General features: G+C 45.1%; 1 protein-coding gene across 6 annotated transcripts in view; it reads left to right on the top strand.

Moving 5' to 3' along the window:
- The window catches only part of LOC112255733 (phosphatidate phosphatase LPIN1-like), a 47,322-nt gene that overhangs the window by 19,357 nt on the left and 5,527 nt on the right, over nt 1-22,438 (top strand). For 5 of the 6 annotated variants that reach the window (XR_006083888.1, XM_042325493.1, XM_042325496.1 and 2 more), the window contains exons 4-16: nt 10,668-10,990; nt 12,878-12,994; nt 13,206-13,304; nt 13,782-13,896; nt 14,231-14,573; nt 14,776-14,869; nt 15,203-15,384; nt 17,308-17,401; nt 17,661-17,730; nt 18,489-18,581; nt 18,766-18,833; nt 19,135-19,273; nt 22,268-22,416. Coding sequence is in view for 5 of the 6 variants with exons in the window: in XM_042325493.1 (XP_042181427.1) it covers nt 10,668-10,990; nt 12,878-12,994; nt 13,206-13,304; nt 13,782-13,896; nt 14,231-14,573; nt 14,776-14,869; nt 15,203-15,384; nt 17,308-17,401; nt 17,661-17,730; nt 18,489-18,581; nt 18,766-18,833; nt 19,135-19,273; nt 22,268-22,416 (1,886 nt within the window). In the remaining variant the exon portion in view is untranslated. The remainder of the gene's footprint in view (nt 1-10,667; nt 10,991-12,877; nt 12,995-13,205; nt 13,305-13,781; nt 13,897-14,230; nt 14,574-14,775; nt 14,870-15,202; nt 15,385-17,307; nt 17,402-17,660; nt 17,731-18,488; nt 18,582-18,765; nt 18,834-19,134; nt 19,274-22,267; nt 22,417-22,438) is intronic. The other variant, XM_042325494.1, reaches the window with a different exon arrangement.

Genomic DNA, 22,438 nt, shown 5'->3' on the forward strand with positions numbered 1-22,438 from the left:
AGTGATGCAACAGTCATGCTTGCACACAAACACACACTAAGCCATGCGTACTAAATAGTGTGCCCGTGTGAACTTTGTGGCACCGTCTTATGCAGATACAGACGACAGGAGGAGCGAAATAATCTTTTAATAGATGACATTTACTACGATCCGCAAATTGAAAGTCAATTCGTAACCATTAGTAGGGGGAAATGCCAGACTGAATCGTTTTGTTTGATGTAAAGTCTACAGATGTGTGTTCTTATTGTCAATCATTTATTCATCTAGTATGTGGCTCTCAGAGTAGCTGCTACACCCAGCTCCCAGCCTTTAGTTATAACATCACGCAGGAGAGAGGAGGAGATGGAAGTGATGAAGGAGTGATACTTAGTCTTTTCTCCAATAAGGGAGTAAAACAGGAGAGAGGAGGAGATGGAAGTGATGAAGGGGTGATATTTAGTCTTTTCTCCAATAAGGGAGTAAAATAGGAGAGAGGAGGAGATGGAAGTGATGAAGGGGTGATATTTAGTCTTTTCTCCAATAAGGGAGTAAAACAGGAGAGAGGTTCAGGAGATGGAAGTGATGAAGGGGTGATATTTAGTCTTTTCTCCAATAAGGGAGTAAAATAGGAGAGAGGAGGAGATGGAAGTGATGAAGGGTGATATTTAGTCTTTTCTCCAATAAGGAGTAAAACAGGACCCCTTAGAGAGGAGGAGATGGAAGTGATGAAGGGGTGATATTTAGTCTTTTCTCCAATAAGGGAGTAAAACAGGAGAGAGGAGGAGATGGAAGTGATGAAGGGGTGATATTTAGTCTTTTCTCCAATCTAAAACAGGAGAGAGGAGGAGATGGAAGTGATGAAGGGGTGATATTTAGTCTTTTCTCCAATAAGGGACTAAAACAGGAGAGAGGAGGAGATGGAAGTGATGAAGGGGTGATATTTAGTCTTTTCTCCAATAAGGGAGTAAAACAGGAGAGAGGAGGAGATGGAAGTGATGAAGGGGTAATTTAGTCTTTTCTCCAATAAGGGATAAAACAGGAGAGAGGAGGAGATGGAAGTGATGAAGGGGTGATACTTAGTCTTTTCTCCAATAAGGGAGTAAAACAGGAGAGAGGAGGAGATGGAAGATGAAGGGGTGATTTTGTTTTTTCTCCAATAAGGGAGTAAAACAGGAGAGAGGAGTTCTTATTGATGAAGGGGTGATTTATTCTTTTCTCCAATAAGGGAGTAAAACAGGAGAGAGGAGGAGATGGAAGTGATGAAGGGGTGATATTTAGTCTTTTCTCCAATAAGGGAGTAAAACAGGAGAGAGGAGGAGATGGAAGTGATGAAGGGTGATATTTAGTCTTTTCTCCAATAAGGGAGTAAAACAGGAGAGAGGAGGAGATGGAAGTGATGAAGGGGTGATATTTAGTCTTTTCTCCAATAAGGGAGTAAAACAGGAGAGAGGAGGAGATGGAAGTGATGAAGGGGTGATATTTAGTCTTTTCTCCAATAAGGGAGTAAAACAGGAGAGAGGAGGAGATGGAAGTGATGAAGGGGTGATATTTAGTCTTTTCTCCAATAAGGGAGTAAAACAGGAGAGAGGAGGAGATGGAAGTGATGAAGGGGTGATATTTAGTCTTTTCTCCAATAAGGGAGTAAAACAGGAGAGAGGAGGAGAGGGAAGTGATGAAGGAGTGATATTTAGTCTTTTCTCCAATAAGGGAGTAAAACAGGAGAGAGGAGGAGAGGGAAGTGATGAAGGAGTGATACTTAGTCTTTTCTCCAATAAGGGAGTAAAACAGGAGAGAGGAGGAGAGGGAAGTGATGAAGGAGTGATATTTAGTCTTTTCTCCAATAAGGGAGTAAAACAGAGCAGTCATAATCTGGGGTTTAGATTCATTGGGCTGTCGTGACTGTCTGAGTCAGACTTCCGATCCATACCATGGTCCCATTTCCCTCCACCCCTCTTTCCTGATACAACCTCTCCTCTTTACTTCTGTCTTTTCCTCTCTCCTCTCCTTCTGTCTCCTTCCACCCCACTCCTCTCGTTCTGTCTCCTTCCTTCTACCCCTCTCCTCACCTTCTGTCTTTTCCTTTCTCCTCTCCTTCTGTCTCCTTCCACCCCTCTCCTCACCTTCTGTCTCCTTCCTTCTACCCCTATCCTCACCTTCTGTCTCCTTCCTTCTACCCCTATCCTCACCTTCTGTCTCCTTCCTTCCACCCCTCTCCTTACCGTCTGTCTCCTTCCTTCCTTCCACCCCTCTCCTCATCTTCTGTCTCCTTCCTTCCACCCCTCTTCTCGCCTTCTGTCTCCTTCCTTCCACCCCTCTCCTTACCGTCTGTCTCTTACCAGCCCTCTCCCCTCCCTCTGTCTCCTTGCAGCCACCTCCTCACCGTCAGTCTCCTTCCACCCCTAAACTCTTCTCCTCTCTCCTCCTCTCCTCCCTCCTCTCTTCTCCTCTCTTCTCCCTCCTCTCTCCTCCTCTCTCCTCCTCTCCTCCTCTCCTCCCTCCTCTCTCCTCTCTCCTCCCTCCTCCCTCCGCTCTCCTCTCTCCTCCTCTCTCTCCTCTCTCCCTCCTCCTCTCCTCTCTCCTCCTCTCCTCTCCTCTCTCTCTCCTCCTCCCTCCTCTCTCCTTCTCTCTCCTCCTCTCTCCTCTTCTCCTCCCGCCTCTCTCCTCCTCTCATCTCCTCTCTCCTCCCTCCTCCCTCCTCTCTCCTCCTCCTCTCTCCTCTCTCTCTCTCCCTCCTCCCTCCGCTCTTCTCCTCTCTCCTCCTCTCTCTCCTCCTCTCTCCTCTCTCCTCCTCCCTCCTCTCTCCTCCCTCTCTTCTCCTCCCTCCTCTCTCCTCCTCTTTCCTCTCTCCTCCTCTCTCCTCCTCTCCTCCCTCCTCCCTCCTCTCTCCTCCTCTCTCCTCTCTTCTCTCTCTCTCTCTTCTCCTCTCTCCTCCCTCTGCTCTTCTCCTCTCTCCTCCCCCTCTCTCCACTTCTCTCCTCTCTCCTCCTCTCTCCTCCCTCCTCCCTCCGCTCTCCTCCTCTCCTCTCTCTCCTCCTCCTCCTCTCTCCTCCTCCCTCCTCTCTCCTCCTCCCTTCTCCTCCCTCCTCTCTCCTCCTCTTTCCTTTCTCCTCCTCTCTCCTCTCTCTCCTCTTCTCCTCCCTCCTCCCTCCTCTCTCCTCCTCCCTCCCTCCTCTCTCCTCCTCTCTGCTCTCTCATCCCTCCTCCTCTCACCTCTCTCCTCCCTCCTTCCTCCACTCTCCTCCCTCCTCCCTCCTCCCTGCGCTCTCCTCCTCCTCTCTCCTCCTCCCCTCCTCCTCTCTTCTCCTCCCTCCTCCTCCTCTTTCCTCTCTCCTCCTCTCTCCTCCTCTCTCCTCTTCTCCTCCTCTCCTCCCTCCTCTCTCCTCCTCTCTGCTCTCTCATCCCTCCTCCTCTCACCTCTCTCCTTTCTCCTCCTCTCTGCTCTCTCCTCCTCTCCTCCCTCCTCTCTCCTCCTATCCCCTCCTCTCTCCTCTCTTCTGCTCTCTCCTCCCTCCTCTCTCCTCCTCTCTCCTCTCTTCTCCTCTCTCCTCTCTTCTCTCTCCTCCCTCTGCTCTTCTCCTCTCTCCTCCCTCCTCTCTCCACTTCTCTCCTCCCTCCTCCCTCCGCTCTCCTCCTCACGCCTCCTCTCTCTCCTCTCTCCTCCCTCCTCCCTCCGCTCTTCTCCTCTCTCCTCCTCCTCCTCTCTCCTCCTCTCTCCACCTCCTCTCTGCCCTAGTCTATGCCCCTCTTTCAGGCAGAGACATGTTCCTTCTTAATAACAAAGAATCACTGTAGAGCTTCTATTTCCCTGACAGTGATTGTTTATCTTTTCCACATCCAGTCGGTTCTTCATTTTACAGTGTGTGTCTTGGTTGGACTGTAAAGATCTTGTTTCTCCTAGCCCTCTGGGAATAATCTCCCTCCTAAACATAGCTGTCCCTCCTCCGCCCCACTGAAAAAACAACCCTATTTATGCACAGTCCACACACACGGCTGAGAGATAGATGGGAGGGGTTGAGTGGAGCTGATGAATGGGACTAAAAACAAACAAAAATAACTAATGTAAAATATACTGTGTCTGTCAAATGTATATAGTATGTATAAGCTGGAAGTAGAAGCCTAAGAGATGTTGTCCGTTAGTTTACTTCAATTAGGGGAGGGATGGTAGGGTTAGGGGAACATAATAAAGGAAAATATATTTCAATATATTTAAACTCCCATTCAAAAGTTTGGGGTCACTTAGAAATGTCATTGTTTTTTAAAGAAAATAACATTTTGTTGTCCATTAAAATGATATCAAATTGATCAGAAATACAGTGTAGACATTGTTAATGTTGTAAATTACTATTGTAGCTGGAAACGGCTGATTTCTAATGGAATATCTACATAGGCCCATTATCAGCAACCATCACTCCTGTGTTCCAATGACACGTTCTGTTAACTAATCCAAGTTTATCATTTTTAAAAGACTAATTGATTATTAGAAAACCCTTTTGCAATTATGTTAGCACAGCTGAAAATGGTTGATTAAAGAAGCAATAATCCTTCTGTCCTTCTTTAGACTAGTTGAGTATCTGGAGCATCAGAGAGAGAAAAAGCCAAGAAACTGAAGATCTCGTACAACGCTGTGTACTACTCTCTTCACAGAACAGCGCAAACTGGCTCTAACCAGAATAGAAAGAGGAGTGGGAGGCTCCAGTGCACAACTGAGCAAGAGGACAAGTACATTAGAGTGTCTAGTTTGAGAAACAGACGCCTCACAAGTCCTCAACTGGCAGCTTCATTAAATAGTACCCGCAAAACCCCAGTCTCATCGTCAACAGTGAAGAGGCGACTCCGGGATGCTGGCCTTCTAGGCAGAGTTGCAAAGAAAAAGCCATATCTCAGACTGGCCAATAAAAATAAAATATTAAGATGGGCAAAAGAACACAGACCCTGGACAGAGGAAGTTTTATTGCTTCTTTAATCAGATCAACAGTTTTTCAGCTGTGCTAACATAATTTCAAAAGGGTTTTCTAATGATCAATTAGCCTTTTAATATGATAAACTTGGATTAGTTAACACAACGTGCCAATGGAACACAGGAGTGATGGTTGCTGATAATGGGACTCTGCAAGCCTATATAGATATTCTATAAAAAATCAGCCGTTTCCAGCTACAGTAGTCACTTACAACATTAACAATGTCTACACTGTATTTCTGATCAATTTGATGTTATTTTAATGGACAAAAAAAATGGCTTTTCTTTCAAAAAGGAAAAAAATGACATTTCTAAGTGACCCCAAACTTTTGAATGGTAGTGTATACATATTTTATATAAACTCAGCAAAAAAAGAAACGCCCTCTCACTGTCAACTGCATTTAATTTCAGAAAACTTGTGTGTAAATATTTGTATGAACATAACAAGATTCAACAACTGAGACATAAACTGAACAAGTTCCACAGACATGTTGTCACGTTCTGACTTTTATTTCCGTTGTTTTGTCATTATTTAGTATGGTCAGGGCGTGAGTTGGGGTGGGCAGTCTATGTTTGTTTTTCTATGATTTGTGGATTTGTATGTTTCGGCCTAGTATGGTTCTCAATCAGAGGCAGGTGTAATTAGTTGTCTCTGATTGAGAATCATACTTAGGTAGCCTGGGTTGCACTGTTTGTTTGTGGGTGATTGTCTATGCTAGTTGCTTGTGTCAGCACAGGTCTCATTTAATAGCGTCACGGTCGTTATTGGTTTATTGTTTTTGTATTCAGTACTTTCTTTAATTAAATATTCACCATGAACACATACCACGTCGCATTTTGGTCCTCCGATCCTTCTCGCCTCTCCTCTTCAGATGAAGAGGAGGAAGACCGTGACACATGTGACTAACAGAAATGGAATAATGTGTCCCTTAACAAAGGGGGGGTCAAAATCAAAAGTAACAGTCAGTATCTGTTTTGGCCACCAGCTGCATTAAGTACTGCAGTGCATCTCCTCCTCATGGACTGCACCAGATTTGCCAGTTCTTGCTGTGAGATGTTGCCCCACTCTTTCACCAAGTCACCTGCAAGTTCCTGGACATGTCTGGGGGGAAGGGCCCAAGCCCTCACCCTCCGATCCAACAGGTCCCAGACGTGCTCCATGGGATTGAGATCCGGGCTCTTCGATGGCCATGGCAGAACACTGACATTCCTGTCTTGCAGGAAATCACACACAGAACAAACAGTATGGCTGGTGGAATTGTCATGCTGGAGAGTCATGTCAGGATGAGCCTGCAGGAAGGGTACCACATGAGTGAGGAGGATGTCTTCCCTGTAACGCACAGCGTTGAGATTGCCTGTAATGCAAACAAGCTCAGTCCGATGATGCTGCGACACACCACCCCAGACCATGACCCACCCTCCACCTCCTAATCGATCCCGCTCCAGAGTACAGGCCTCGGTGTAAAGCTCATTCCTTCGACGATAAACGCAAATCCAACCATCACCCCTGGTGACACAAAACCGCGACTCGTAAGTACAGAGCACTTTTTGCCAGTTCTGTGTGGTCCAGCGACAGTGGGTATTTAATGTAATTGATACCATCCCACTGATTCCACTCCAGCCATTACCACGAGGCCGTCCTCCCCAATTAAGGTGTCCCCGAACATCAGTGATATGTATTGAAGATACGCATGCTCAACCCCAGAATCTTTGTACGTGTCTATTTTCAAAGGATAAAGCTAGAAACACGAACAACTTCCTAGTTAAAGAACACCATAACAATATGGAAGAAAATGGAACTACAAGAACCAATATGACTTCCTAAAAACACAACCTTTTGGAATCAATCCTTGGATCGCTTTTCATAATTCACTGATAAATTGGTACACATGGGAAAACTAAAGCCATATAAACCGTCAATGACTTGGTAACAGGAAATGCATTTATTTCCATGACAGAATTCAAAAGCCATTTTGGATTGACCAATGTAGATATTTTCAAACACATGCAACTCAGAGCAACCTTGAGGGAATCTTATTTGAGTCAGAAAAGAATGTTCATATGATCGGGACTGTCTACAAAACCTTGCAGAAAACATATCCAACTAACAATCTCTTAGAAAAAATCTATAAACTATTAGATCCAAGACTTAAAAAGAACTGACTTTGGCACGATATGGAAGGAAAGTTGGAGCATAACTAACAAAATTACAGTTAACGAAAATGTACGCTTTATCCAGTATAAACTAATATATAGGATTTATTATACAAGAGACAAAGTTCACGCATTCTACAGCACAACGGTAGATTCGTGTCTCAAGTGTAAAACTAACAATGACTCAATAATCCATGTTTTCTGGGAATGTTGTATAGTCCAAAATGTACTGTATGGGCGGAGCTAGAAAGTTGGCTGTCAGAAGTATTACAACGTAAACGTACTTTTAATCTGTGTGTCTGCATACTTCAAGACATGGCAGATGGGGTTGTAATGAGACCCAATGGGCTGGACGATTCTCTTCTCATCACTCATCTTGAAAAAATCTATACTAAAAACATGGAAATAAATCATGAATCCTTCTTCATTAACAAAATGGGAAAATTGAATGATTTATCTTTAAATATTGAAAAACTATGGGCGACCGAGAAAAAGAAATTGGTACAATTGAAGGGCATGTGGTAAACAATAACGCAGGCACCAGGGATGGGGGTGTCAGTCTATAGTCGCTGTTTGTGTGTCTGTAACACAGGAGGTTGGTGGCACCTTTATTGGGAGAACAGGCACGTGGTAACGGCTGGAGAAATGGAATGGTATCAAATATTCCATTCGCTCCATTCCAGCCATTATTATGAGCCGTCCTGCCCTCAACAGCCTCCACTGGTCTGTAAGTTGTTGTTCATGTTGTTCATATGTGTATGTTTGAATTTGATGTGATTTTTAAAAAATAATTTAAAAAATATTATAATTATAATATTATAACCATTTTTTTATTTTTAGGAATGACATGTTGCTGTTTGGGTTGTGCTATAGTTTAGATTAGGTGGATGCACTCAACTCATTCAAATCAATGTAAATAATGAGGTGGTTGAAAGTTGCTTTATAAGCCAAGGAGTAATCCACATATAGACATTGGACAGGCCCGAGACGTGATGCAGTTTTAGTCGAAATAATGGTGTTAATTTCATATATTTTATTTAGTGGTGTTGAGGCAGGATTGCATTCCAGTAGGATGAGTTGAGTGTGATGTAGGTTTCAGGGTCAGGGTATTAAGTGAAAGGATGTAACCTGACATGTTGTGCCCAGAGTGCTAGCTGCTAATACATCTGTGTCTGTACAGCCATGAATGTAGTCTGCTGTTAGCTTCTCTGTGGACATGTGCGTTGGACCGCACGTGGCCTTGTGTGTGTGATAGTATGCATTGTGGGCAGTGTTAGTTTGGTGCTTACTGTAGTAGCCTTAGGGTCTTAAATTGCAAGTGTAAACACACTATGCAAAATTGTAGACACACACTGCGCTCCTAGTGTATTTCCTTAGCAGAGGAAATCTTTACCATCTGTATGTGTTCCTAAACCCAAACCCACAGATCCATCTCACGGCTAGACCTTCTAATGATACACAGTACTGCAGAGTGCTGCAGCTGCAACCTAGTTTACTGCAGATCAGGACTATTCAACTACACGCCTAGAGGGCCTATTACTACTGCTAATCTGTACCTGATTGGCTAATTGGCTGATTCATGTCACTAATTGGCCAGAGAGCCAGTGGTGTGTATTCATGGATGCCAAGGGAAGTCGGGCTTTCCCACAAAACTTAACCAATACAAAAAAGGAAAGAAAAACATTTATTAACTCAGCCTCTCTTCAGACTGAGTGAAACAGCGCCCCTCTGTCTCATTATGTGTAGCGCATCTATCTGATGCGGTCTGGCCAAAAATAGTATGACATGGTTGATGCCCATAGCACTGAATGCAAGGGAAGCCAGTGAGCATTTGGCATCCCTTGATACATTTTTTTTCAAAGAATAGCCAGTCAGGGTTGAGCTAAACTGAGCAAGCTCAATTGTGAATGGTCCTGGTCCACCAAAAAAAGTGTAAAGGGAAGCCAGTTTGGATTCGGCTTCACACCAATCACATCATGTCAAAAGTAAAACGTCATTGACTGAAAACATTTGAATTGTTCCATCTCGTTGTCTTTGCCCTCCGGTGGCTAGCTAGCTAAAATCTTCCCTTTACTAAATAAACCATGGACAGAGATGGTTATTTGGACTTGGTGTACCTGCCAATGATTATAACGGTGAATCTGATCCAACCATAAAATTATACAATGTGACCCTGGCCTGAGAGGATGGAAGGTCAATATGTAGCTAGGAGTAGACCGTTTTGGCAACATGAAAGAGAGGAGAAAGGTATTGGCATTCCTCTGCAAGTAGGGTGAGTCAACATGTTATTTTCTACTTGCAAACACACACACACACACACATAGAAATCAGTACCATATGAACAGCCACATGATGTATAGCTTACGTTGACTGGACTAAATCGTTTTTGGTATCTTTAAGTTGTCCCTGTATTAGACCAAGCTAAAGTGATTAGACGACGTTGAAACGTTGAAGTGGTGCTGGACTGATGTTAGCAGAGGCAGCCCTTGTTTTGACCTGTGGTAACCCTCCGTTGTTCTAAATCAATAGTTTACATTAACTTGCTTGACCCAAAACATGAATCACTTGCTTGACCATGCTGTAGGTCATGTTTTTTACATACAATATGCTTTGTGGTCTTCGTCGGACAGATGTTCCTGTCTAGTGTTGTGATGAAACGAAGGCGCGGTTGAATTTATTCTGCCGACAGTGACCGTTGTCTTCTTGTTGTCTCAGCCTTATCGCGGTTGCGTATGAGCTAACGGGTTATAGACCCTTTCTGTGTTTGAGAACGTTGGCGCACGAGGGCGGTGAGCACAAGTTGGTGGCAGAATACGAGAGTTCTTATAGAACTCCAGCAAAAAAGCCTCTATTTACATGTTGCTTACGAGTGCATTTCACACTACTTATTATAATTGGATTTTAAGGCTCGCATGAATGTTCTGCTTAATATAATGTTTTGTGTCATCATTGCAAAGCAACTGCATTATATATATTTTTTAATACTTCAACTAAAACCAGTAAAAATGGCTCTTTTGCTACAGCCTATGTCAATGAGCGTTAGCATTCTAGCTAACAACTGCTGCATCCAAAAATAGTTATTTTGCCAAGATCACAACCAAATGTAATCTTAGCAACTGTTCGAGAGAGAATGAAAACATCATCGTAAGTGTCTGAGAACCCCAAAAAGTGTTTTGTTTTTTTAGAAGTAAACAAAGCATAAAGGCTATGTTAAATTGGCGCAGATAGCAATTAGTTTCTTACTGCAGCCAAGAGTCAGCATGTTGTGTACTGGAAAGGGGTCTATAGTGCAGAAAACAACTAAATTATCATAACACATAGATTGTAATATGTATTTTTTTCCCCCTGGCTTCCCCATTGATTTTACCCACGCACTGCTACTGCAGAGAGCCTAGTCACCTGGTGTACCCTGAAGATTAGAAGGAGGGATTGAAAAGATGAATGTTATTCTTTATATCAAATATGAACATGTATTTCATTCTAATTTCTTCTGATTGTCATTTCCATGGCTAATTTTTACTTAACAATCCACTTACGGTTCATCATGACCTCACTTCCTGTTTCCTGTCCCCAACAGGAAGTGGTTCCGTCATACCTGGCGACGTCACCTATCGTGTCCCAGGGGGCGGAGCTAATGGAAGCTCAGCTGGGGAGGGGTGTGTCTCGCCTCTCTGACCCCGCCTCCCTCCAGGTCCAGACCCTGGGCTCCCAGCAGACCACAGGAGGAGGAGGAGGTGAAGGAGGGATGATGATGAAGAAGAGAAGGAAAAGGAGGAGGAAGGCACGGGAAAGCGGAGGAGGGAGACGGGAGGAGAGTGGGGAGTACTCAGAGGATGAGGACATGTTCACCATCGACATGAGCACTGATGAGGAGAGAGAGCACGACAACAACAGTAGCAGGTGATGACAGCAATTACACTATTTACATCAACACTGCATGGCTGTTTGTGTGTGTGTGTGCGTGCGTGCGTGTGGCTTCCTGTGAAGTTCTCAGGACGCTCATTTGAATACAGACAGGGTCACATTTGGGCTGTTTGGAGTGGTCTGCCTGTATTGCAGGGCGAGGCTTGTTTATGCGACACACAGCTGTCTGTCAGCAGCTACTGACTGCAGTCAAGTGGTTGTGTGGGGAGGAGAGAGAAGATTACACTGTCTTGTTGAGGTATTCTCAGTTTGTTCTTTCTGCGATCCTGCATATGTGTGTTTGGTAGAGGAATGATCCCTCTGAGATGTGGTTTTTGGGAACGTGCACGTGTGTGTTTTTTGCGTGCATGTGTGAGAGAGAGAGAGAGTGAGAGAGACTCTGGTTAAGAGTCAGAATAGCTTTGCTCCACTGCAGAGGTAAAAAAAAAAGCCTGATCAGCATCACAATGGTTTCTGCGAAACACATGAACCACTGCCAGCTCCTCTCTGTTTGTGTGGGACCCAGCAGGCAGGGGCAAACTCTGTTCTCAGGCATTCCATGCAGGTCTGAGACAGACAGACAAACACCTATACACACACACACGCAGCACGCAAGCACACACACACACACATAAGATCACTTCACAACAAAATCACTTCACAAACAGCCCCTCTCCCTGAGTAGTAAAGCAACACTTGGTATTGCAGTCAGTCACTCAGTCTGTTAGTCTGTCCATATGCTGGTTGGGTGCTGGCTGAGACCATTAACAAGCCTGAAGTGGCCAGTGTCTGTCTTTTGTGAACCCAATTATCTGTGTTCTGTGTGTGTGCGTTTTTGTGTTCAGGCTCTGTGAATACCAGCTCTCTGTCCCACGTGTTGGAGATGCTCCAGTGCCTCGTTCTTTTCCCACAATGCACTCTGACTCTGTGGATTAATGACCGTGGTGAACGGGACCTCTCTCAGTCCCTCCTGATTCTCTCTCATTCATTTGATGTGTGTGCGTGTGTGTGTGTGTGTGTGTGTTTATTTGGTTTTACTATCCTTGTGGGGATCAGAAATCATCACAAGGATAGTAGAAAAGAACAATTCAGACAGTTGGGACATTTCGCTGGTCCCAACAAGGAAAAAGGCTATTTTCAGTTTAGGGTTTGGGTTTAGGGTTAGGTTTACAATTAGGGTTCGGGTTAGAATTAGGGTTAGGTTTAGGGTTAGGATATTAATATTTCTCATAAAAACTATTGGCATTAATAATTGTACCAATACTTCCAGTGCTGCAACTGGATTCACATCCTCATACACATCAAACTGTCACGACTTCCGCCGAAGTTGGTCCCTCTCCTTGTTCGGGCTGCGTTCGGCGGTCGACGTCACCGACCTTCTAGCCATCGCTGATCCACTTTTAATTTTCCATTGGTTTTGTCTTGTTTTCCATCACACCTGGTTCCAATTCCATCAATTACATGTTGTGTATTTAACCCTCTGTTCTCCCCCCCATGTCCTTGTCAGTAATTGTTTGTTGTAGTGCTTATGCCCGGTATGCTGGTATTTACCGGGTTTTGTTTGACCCATTTATTATTATTATTCTATTGACGGTGGTTTATGGTTATTAAACTCAACCGTTGTAAATCAGTTTCCGCTCTCCTGCGCCCGACTTCTCTGCCGCCAGTACGCACCTCACTACACAAACCAACATACATTTTTCTTTACATCTTCAGCAAAAGAGGGCTGAGAAAACACTGTGTATGATATCTCTGTGTGTACGTCTGTGTCTGTGCCTGTGTGTGCATGGGTTTGCGTGTGTGTTGTTGCTGCTAACGTGTCTCCCTCTCTCTCTCTCTCTCTCTCTCTCTCTCTCTCTCTCTCTCTCTCTCTCGCTGTCTCAGGGCCTCTTCTCGGGAGCTCAATGGAGAGCAGGGCCCTAAGGCCAGTGTGTTGAGCATCAACTACACCCAGAACACAACATACACACACTCTGATGCAGACTGGGCACGCTCACAGAGGTACATAAATATGACCCAACACACACAGACACACACTTACACACACACACACAGACACACACCAGACATGACTAGAATAGAATAGAATAATACACAGTTTGGTTCGACTCATCTTGTCGTATGCCTTTGTAGATTAAAATAACTGCGTATGGCTGACAGTTGTTCTCTCTGTATGTCTGTCTCCCTCTCCCCTCTTTCTCTCCCCTTTCAGTGCTATAATAGAGCAGACACATACTCTGTCTATCCCTCCTAGTGGTGGTCTGTCCATCTCCTGTCCACAGCAGACTTCTGTCTTCCCTTCTCCTGTCAGGTAAGTCATGTCACCATCCAATTTCACTTTTCAGCTTAATTAAGCCTTAATAAAAGTTATCCTTCAGTTAATTTCGGACCAACTACATACTGTCTAAAACCATGGGACAGAAACCAGCAGAGTCTTCCCACTGGGCACAGTTCAACATCTAGTTTTGATTCACATTTGGTTGAGTTGTTAACTAATGTGAATTCAAAGTGAAATCAACCGAAAATGTCACCATATCATTGGATTTAGGTTAAAAGTAAGGTGAAAACAATACGAAATTATCTTACGTTGATGACTTTTTGCAAATCCAATCAGTTTTCCAGGTTAATTCAACGTCAACACATATAATTGTTTGGTTGAAATGACGTGGAAACAACATTGATTCAATCAAAAAAAATCCCAGTGGGTTTGTACTGTATTGTTTATGTCCATGAGTCAGTGTAGTGCTGGCTCAACCAATCACATCTCTCTGTGTGTCTTGTCACTCAGCAGCCCCGGTGGCTCCCGCCCCTCCACTCCGAAGAGTGACTCGGAGCTGACCAATCAGAGCAAAGACAACCCTGAGATTCTGTGGGCCTGGGGGGAGCTGCCACAAGCTGCTAAGGTACAGAGGGAGGGAGGGAAAGCAATAGAAAAAGAGAGTCATAGAGGGAGGGGGGGAAGAGAACGATTCAGAGAGACAGTATGTCTAGCTGTAGTCCACACAGTGATCCAGGAATCAGCACTGAACTTTAACCACTTTAATCATCTTCCACGAGAGCAGCTGAGGACATGCTTTTACCCTAGCGCTCACGCTAACCACACATCCTCTCTCTCTCCTCTCTCTCCTCTCTCTCCTCTCTACTATTGACACCCGGCCTCCCGCGTCCTTGCTGTAGCGTGCTTTCTTCTTCCTTACTCTCTCCTCTCGCTCTCTCTTTCCCTCTCTCCACCTCTAGCCCTCCTACCTCCCTCCGCCCCAGATGCAAGATTCTGGGATGAAGTCCCCTGTCTCCATCCCTGTGTGTGACAGCACACACTTCAGAACCATCCCCGGAGACTGTGGTCCCCCTGGCCAGACCCAGAACCACCCAGACAATGGCCCCCCATCCCTCAACCCATACATGCCCCAGCCTGGTAACAACACGGCTGGGCCCGTGGCTGGAGGGGACATGGAGTTAGTAGGGGCAGCCTGTAGAGAGGTGGAGGGGCTGATGGCCTCCAGGTTGCTGTCAGAACTGGATGAGGGGGGCCAGAGGAGCAGCCCGGTCAGACGCACAGACTCCCCATCCAAGAGGAAAGGTACGTCTTCTCGAACCATCGCCTCCAAGCGGAGTGGAGTTTAGATTGCAGAATTTGAATTTCAGCTGTCACTCAGCATGCGTTCACGTCTGTAGATGTGATTGCCTCCACCATTGGCTACACGTCAAGTTAATGCTAACCCTAACCCTAAATGCCATGTCAATCATTGTATCCATGGTAACGTGTGACGCTGTACCTGCAGACAAGAGGAGCCACCACTTGGGCTCGGATGGAGTCTACCTGGATGACATCACTGAGCTGGAGCCAGAGGTGGCTGCTCTGTACTTCCCTAAAAGGTAACACGCCCCCACACACACACACACACACGCGTGCACACACACACACACACTCGCGCACACACTCACACACACTCGCGCACACACACACACACTCACACACACACACACTCGCGCACACACACACACACACACACACTCACACTCACCTGTAACACACACACACACACACTCACACACACACACTCACCTGTAACACACACACACACACACACTCACACACACACTCACCTGTAACACACACACACACACTCACCTGTAACACACACACACCTATTCTGTCCTACACAAACACTCGTCCCCTACTCCTGAACCGATGACCCTGTTCCTTAGTGACGGTTCAGTGAGAGGGGGCTCGGAGACAGGGGCGCGGAGCACCAACCAATCACCTCAGTCGGTGGGCAGCAGTGGGATGGACAGCGGTGTGGACAGCTACGCTGACCAGCTGGGAGACATGCCCAACATCGCCATCTCCCTGTGTGGAGGTCTCACTGACAACAGAGAGATCACAAAAGGTACTGGCCGTTAAACACATGGGCTGCATCTAAATACTGTCAGCTTTGACTTACTGGTATAACTGGATATTGTAGCTCCATCTACTTGCTGTCATTGTTTTCACCTATCCAGCCCTCTCCTGTCTGTGTGTCTCTACAGACCAGTTATATTAACCCTCTCCTGTCTGTGTGTCTCTACAGACCAGTTATATTAACCCTCTCCTGTCTGTGTGTCTCTACAGAACAGTTATATTAACCCTCTCCTGTCTGTGTGTCTCTATAGAACAGTTATATTAACCCTCCTGTCTGTCTGTTATATGTCTCTATAGAACAGTTATATTAACCCTCTCCTGTCTGTGTGTCTCTACAGACCAGTTATATTAACCCTATCCTGTCTGTGTGTCTCTATAGAACAGTTATATTAACCCTCTCCTGTCTGTGTGTCTCTATAGAACAGTTATATTAACCCTCTCCTGTCTGTGTGTCTCTATAGAACAGTTATATTAACCCTCTCCTGTCTGTGTGTCTCTATAGAACAGTTATATTAACCCTCTCCTGTCTGTGTGTCTCTATAGAACAGTTATATTAACCCTCTCCTGTCTGTGTGTCTCTATAGAACAGTTATATTAACCCTCTCCTGTCTGTGTCTACATAACAGTTATATTAACCCTCTCCTGTCTGTGTCTACATAACAGTTATATTAACCCTCTCCTGTCTGTGTCTATAGAACAGTTATATTAACCCTCTCCTGTCTGTGTCTAGTTATATTAACCCTCTCCTGTCTGTGTGTCTCTATATTAACCCTCTCCTGAACAGTTATATTAACCCTCTCTGTGTGTATACTGTCTGTGTGTGTCTATAGAACAGTTATATTAACCCTCTCCTGTCTGTGTCTATATTAACCCCTCCTCTGTGTGTATACATAACAGTCTGTCTGTGTCTACATAACAGTTATATTAACCCTCTCCTGTCTGTGTGTCCCTATAGAACAGTTATATTAACCTTCCTCTGTGTCTGTCCCTGTCTGTGTCTCTATAGAACAGTTATATTAACCCTCTCCTGTCTGTGTCTACATAACAGTTATATTAACCCTCTCCTGTCTGTCTGTGTCTACATAACAGTTATATTAACCTTCTCCTGTCTGTGTGTCTCTATAGAACAGTTATATTAACCCTCTCCTGTCTGTGTCTACATAACAGTTATATTAACCCTCTCCTGTCTGTGTGTATACATAACAGTTATATTAACCCTCTCCTGTCTGTGTCTACAGTATATTAACCCTAGTTATATTAACCCTCTCCTGTCTGTGTGTCTCTATAGAACAGTTATATTAACCCTATCCTGTCTGTGTCTACATAACAGTTATATTAACCCTATCCTGTCTGTGTGTCTCTACATAACAGTTATATTAACCCTCTCCTGTCTGTGTCTACATAACAGTTATATTAACCCTATCCTGTCTGTGTGTCTCTATAGAACAGTTATATTAACCCTCTCCTGTCTGTGTGTCTCTATAGAACAGTTATATTAACCCTATCCTGTCTGTGTGTCTCTATAGAACAGTTATATTAACCCTCTCCTGTCTGTGTGTATACATAACAGTTATATTAACCCTCTCCTGTCTGTGTGTATACATAACAGTTATATTAACCCTATCCTGTCTGTGTGTATACATAACAGTTATATTAACCCTATCCTGTCTGTGTCTACATAACAGTTATATTAACCCTCTCCTGTCTGTGTCTACATAACAGTTATATTAACCCTCTCCTGTCTGTGTGTATACATAACAGTTATATTAACCCTCTCCTGTCTGTGTGTATACATAACAGTTATATTAACCCTATCCTGTCTGTGTGTATACATAACAGTTATATTAACCCTATCCTGTCTGTGTCTACATAACAGTTATATTAACCCTCTCCTGTCTGTGTGTCTCTACAGAACAGTTCCAGGAGAGAGCCATCTCTTACCAGCAGTTCACTGAAAACCCCTCCATCATCGACGATCCCAACCTGGTGGTCAAGATTGGAACCAAGTACGTAAAATACTTCTAACTAACCTTTAACCTCATAGCAGTAAAGATGTGATCGTTCCCGATTAATCCGGAATTCCTGCTTTTCTGACGTAGTCCTCCGTATATCATTGAATCTGACCCATCCACATCCATCCAGATGTTCTATGTTGTCCTGATCTGATTGGAGAAGTATGTATGTACTGTATACTACCGATAAGAGATGAACTGCAGACACTAAAGATACAACAGTGATCTTATGTTTGTGTCTGTTCTCCTCCAGGTACTACAACTGGACCACCGCAGCCCCTCTCATGCTGGCTATGCAGGTGTATCAGAAGCCCCTGCCAATGGTAAAACCTCAGTAACATTAGCAACATGCTATTAGCATAGCATCTAGGCTACTCGACTTGGTGATGAGACTGTGTGCTAATGTCAAATAGTGTGCTACATTTGGGTACCTGAGTGGTTTTACCTGAGAGGTTTAAAACGCGAATCATTTTGCAATGTGAAGAGAGAAGTCCAACTGTAACCCTTCTAGCTAAATCTGGTTCTGCGTCTGGCTTCACGTGTTTTGTTTTTGTCTGAATTCTTCTGTCTTCTGTCTCGCTTTGGACTTCCTGTACACTAAAAAGCGTTCTCCTGAACCTCGTCTCCTCCTAACACTTGAGTCTTTCTTCCCCCTTTGTTTTTCCCTTTTTTAATTTGTTCTCCCTCCATCTCACCTCCCATTTGGCCCTGTCTTGTGTGTCTTCAGCACTCCTGCCTGAGTTATGTGTACTCTGCCTTTGGCCTCTTCTCCTACTGTTTACCCAGTCTGTTTGGCTCCAGCCCTGTGGGTCCCTTTGGTTTCAGCTGTCTGTCTGTGTCTGTCTGTCTGTCTGTCTGTCCGTCCCTCCCTCCCTCTACTTCTCTCTCTTCTCTCTCTCCCAGTCTCTGTGTTTCCCTCCCTCTGTTGCTGCCTCTCTTCCTTAGATCGCCATCATCCAGTCACACGGACACACTTGCTTCACGTTTTTTGCGTTTGGGTTTTTGTATCTCTGTGTTTTTTGCGTTTTAGTGGTTTTGTTGAGTTGGGTTTTTGGTCAGGAACTGTGTGCGTTTGCTTCAGGCCACGGTGGAGAACATCATGAAGGAGAAGATGCCCAAGAAAGGAGGCCGCTGGTGGTTCTCATGGCGCAGCAGGAACAGCGACTCCAAATCGGTACACACACACACACCTCTGTAACACACATACCTCCTGAACACACTTCCATAACCATTTGGGAACCTCCGCAGAAGTTACAATGCTGGACACCACTTGCCTTTTTGACTAGTGGACTGGGGTATTATATGTGCTAGTGTGTCCTGGCTGTTGTATGAGTGTGTGACTGGTTGTCTGTCCCCAGGACTCAGTGTCTGAGATAGGAGTTGGAGACGGGGGAGAGACCTCTCTCAGCATGGCTTCAGTCAATGGGTAATGACACTTCTCTAACACCAGAACAGTTTGCGAAATATGTGCAATATGAATTAACTATGTTGAGTACACATTTATATACCTTAGTTTGCATATCCTCGTATAAAGTACACAACAGGGGGTGGTTTCATGGACACTGATTAAGCCTAATCCTGGACTAAAAAGCATTTTAATTCATTTGAATCCGGGAAACCGCCCCTAGAGGTTTATAGGCAAAAACATTTTATTTTATTTTTTATATTCTGTTCAAATAATCAGACATTATAGCTGAACTGTTGTTGTATCTGTTGATGTAACACAGAATGAAGGAGGAGTCTTCCTCCAGCGATGAGGAACACAGACCGTCCAATCAGGACTCAGAATCCTGCCAGCCCGAGCCTCTTCTCACACCTGGTAGTGTCTTCTACAGGAAGACCCTCAGACTGACCCCAGAGCAGCTGGTGAGAGACTCAACACTGTTCCCCTAACCTCTGTTAAGCTACACAATACTTCTCACATATTTTGATGGGGTGATGTTGAACTGTGTTTTCTCAGGCAAGTCTTCAGTTGAACCAATCAGTAGCAGGGTTAGAGTTAGTAGAGGCTATATGGGTAATGTCGTTTTTCTGCCCTCAAGAAAATCTGCAGTTAAACCACTCAGTAACAAGGTTATGCTGCATTCAAGACAATGTGGAACTCTGAAAAAAATGAGCTGACTTTATTTTATTTTTTATTTCACCTTTATTTAACCAGGTAGGCTAGTTGAGAACAAGTTCTCATTTGCAACTGCGACCTGGCCAAGATAAAGCATAGCAGTGTGAACAGACAACACAGAGTTACACATGGAGTAAACAATTAACAAGTCAATAACACAGTAGAAAAAAAGAGTCTATATACATTGTGTGCAATAGGCATGAGGAGGTAGGCGAATAATTACAATTTTGCATATTAACACTGGAGTGATAAATGATCAGATGGTCATGTGCAGGTAGAGATACTAGTGTGCAAAAGAGCAGAAAAGTAAATAAAAAAAACAGTATGGGGATGAGGTAGGTACATTTTGTGGGCTATTTACCGATGGACTATGTACAGCTGCAGCGATCGGTTAGCTGCTCAGATAGCAGATGTTTGAAGTTGGTGAGGGAGATAAAAGTCTCCAACTTCAGCGATTTTTGCAATTCGTTCCAGTCACAGGCAGCAGAGAACTGGAAGGAAAGGCGGCCAAATGAGGTGTTGGCTTTAGGGATGATCAGTGAGATACACTTGCTGGAGCGCGTGCTACGGGTGGGTGTTGCCATCGTGACCAGTGAACTGAGATAAGGCGTAGATTTACCTAGCATGGACTTGTAGATGACCTGGAGCCAGTGGGTCTGGCGGCGAATATGTAGCGAGGGCCAGCTGACTAGAGCATACAGGTCGCAGTGGTGGGTGGTATAAGGTGCTTTAGTAACAAAACGGATGGCACTGTGATAAACTGCATCCAGTTTGCTGAGTAGAGTATTGGAAGCTATTTTGTAGATGACATCGCCGAAGTCGAGGATCGGTAGGATAGTCAGTTTTACTAGGGTAAGTTTGGCAGCGTGAGTGAAGGAGGATTTGTTGCGGAATAGAAAGCCGACTCTAGATTTGATTTTGGATTGGAGATGTTTGATATGAGTCTGGAAGGAGAGTTTACAGTCTAGCCAGACACCTAGGTACTTATAGATGTCCACATATTTTAGGTCGGAACCATCCAGGGTGGGGATGCTAGTCGGGCGTGCGGGTGCCGGCAGCGAACGGTTGAAAAGCATGCATTTGGTTTTACTAGCGTTTAAGAGCAGTTGGAGGCCACGGAAGGAGTGTTGTATGGCATTGAAGCTCGTTTGGAGGTTAGATAGCACAGTGTCCAAGGAAGGTCCAGAAGTATACAGAATGGTGTCGTCTGCGTAGAGGTGGATCAGGGAATCGCCCGCAGCAAGAGCAACATCATTGATATATACAGAGAAAAGAGTCGGCCCGAGAATTGAACCCTGTGGCACCCCACTGCCAGAGGACCGGACAACATGCCCTCCGATTTGACACACTGAACTCTGTCTGCAAAGTAGTTGGTGAACCAGGCAAGACAGTCATTCGAAAAACCGAGGCTACTGAGTCTGCCGATAAGAATATGGTGATTGACAGAGTCGAAAGCCTTGGCCAGGTCTATGAAGACGGCTGCACAGTACTGTCTTTTATCGATGGCGGCTATGATATCGTTTAGTACCTTGAACATGGCTGAGGTGCACCCGTGACCGGCTCGGAAACCAGATTGCACAGCGGAGAAGGTACGGTGGGATTCGAGATGGTCAGTGATCTGTTTGTTGACTTGGCTTTCGAAGACCTTAGATAGGCAGGGCAGGATGGATATAGGGCTGTAACAGTTTGGGTCCAGAGTGTCTCCCCCTTTGAAGAGGGCAATGACTGCGGCAGCTTTCCAATCCTTGGGGATCTCAGACGATATGAAAGAGAGGTTGAACAGGCTGGTAATAGGGGTTGCGACAATGGCGGCGGATAGTTTCAGACATAGAGGGTCCAGATTGTCAAGCCCAGCTGATTTGTACGGGTCCAGGTTTTGCAGCTCTTTCAGAACATCTGCTATCTGGATTTGCGTAAAGGAGAAGCTGGGGAGGCTTGGGCGAGTAGCTGCGGGGGGGGCGGAGCTGTTGGCCGAGGTTGGAGTAGCCAGGAGGAAGTCATGGCCAGCCGTTGAGAAATGCTTGTTGAAGTTTTCGATTATCATGGATTTATTGGTGGTGTGTGTCGTGTTACCTAGCCTCAGTGCAGTGGGCAGCTGGGAGGAGGTGCTCTTGTTCTCCATGGACTTTATAGTGTCCCAGAACTTTTTGGAGTTAGAGCTACAGGATGCACATTTCTGCTTGAAGAAGCTGGCCTTTGCTTTCCTGACTGACTGCGTGTATTGGTTCCTGACTTCCCTGAACAGTTGCATATCGTGGGGACTATTCGATGCTATTGCAGTCCGCCACAGGATGTTTTTGTGCTGGTCGAGAGCAGTCAGGTCTGGAGTGAACCAGGGCTATATCTGTTCTTAGTTCTGTATTTTTTGAACGGAGCATGCTTATCTAAGATGGTGAGGAAGTTACTTTTAAAGAATGACCAGGCATCCTTAACTGACGGGATGAGGTCAATATCCTTCTAGGATACCTGGGCCAGGTCGATTAGAAAGGCCTGCTCGCAGAAGTGTTTTAGGGAGCGTTTGACAGTGATGAGGGGTGGTCGTTTGACTGCGGACCCGTAGCGGATACAGGCAACGAGGCAGTGATCGCTGAGATCCTGGTTGAAGGCACCATTAGAGTTAGTTGAGGGTGTATGGGTAATGTAGTCTTTCTGCCCATCAAGCCAGTCTGCCGTTGAACCACTCAGTAACAGGGTTAGAGTTAGTAGAGGCTGTATGGGTAATGTAGTCTTTCTGTCCTCAGGCCAGTCTTCAGTTGAAGGAGGGTCCTAATGAGGTGGTGTTCAGTGTGACCACTCAGTACCAGGGCACCTGTCGCTGCCAGGGCACCATCTATCTCTGGAGCTGGGACGACAAGATTGTCATCTCAGACATTGACGGCACCATCACCAGGTAAGTGTGTGTGTGTGTGTGT

The sequence above is a fragment of the Oncorhynchus tshawytscha genome, linkage group LG08 (genome assembly GCF_018296145.1).
Source record: "Oncorhynchus tshawytscha isolate Ot180627B linkage group LG08, Otsh_v2.0, whole genome shotgun sequence".
Classification (NCBI taxonomy): domain Eukaryota; kingdom Metazoa; phylum Chordata; class Actinopteri; order Salmoniformes; family Salmonidae; genus Oncorhynchus; species Oncorhynchus tshawytscha.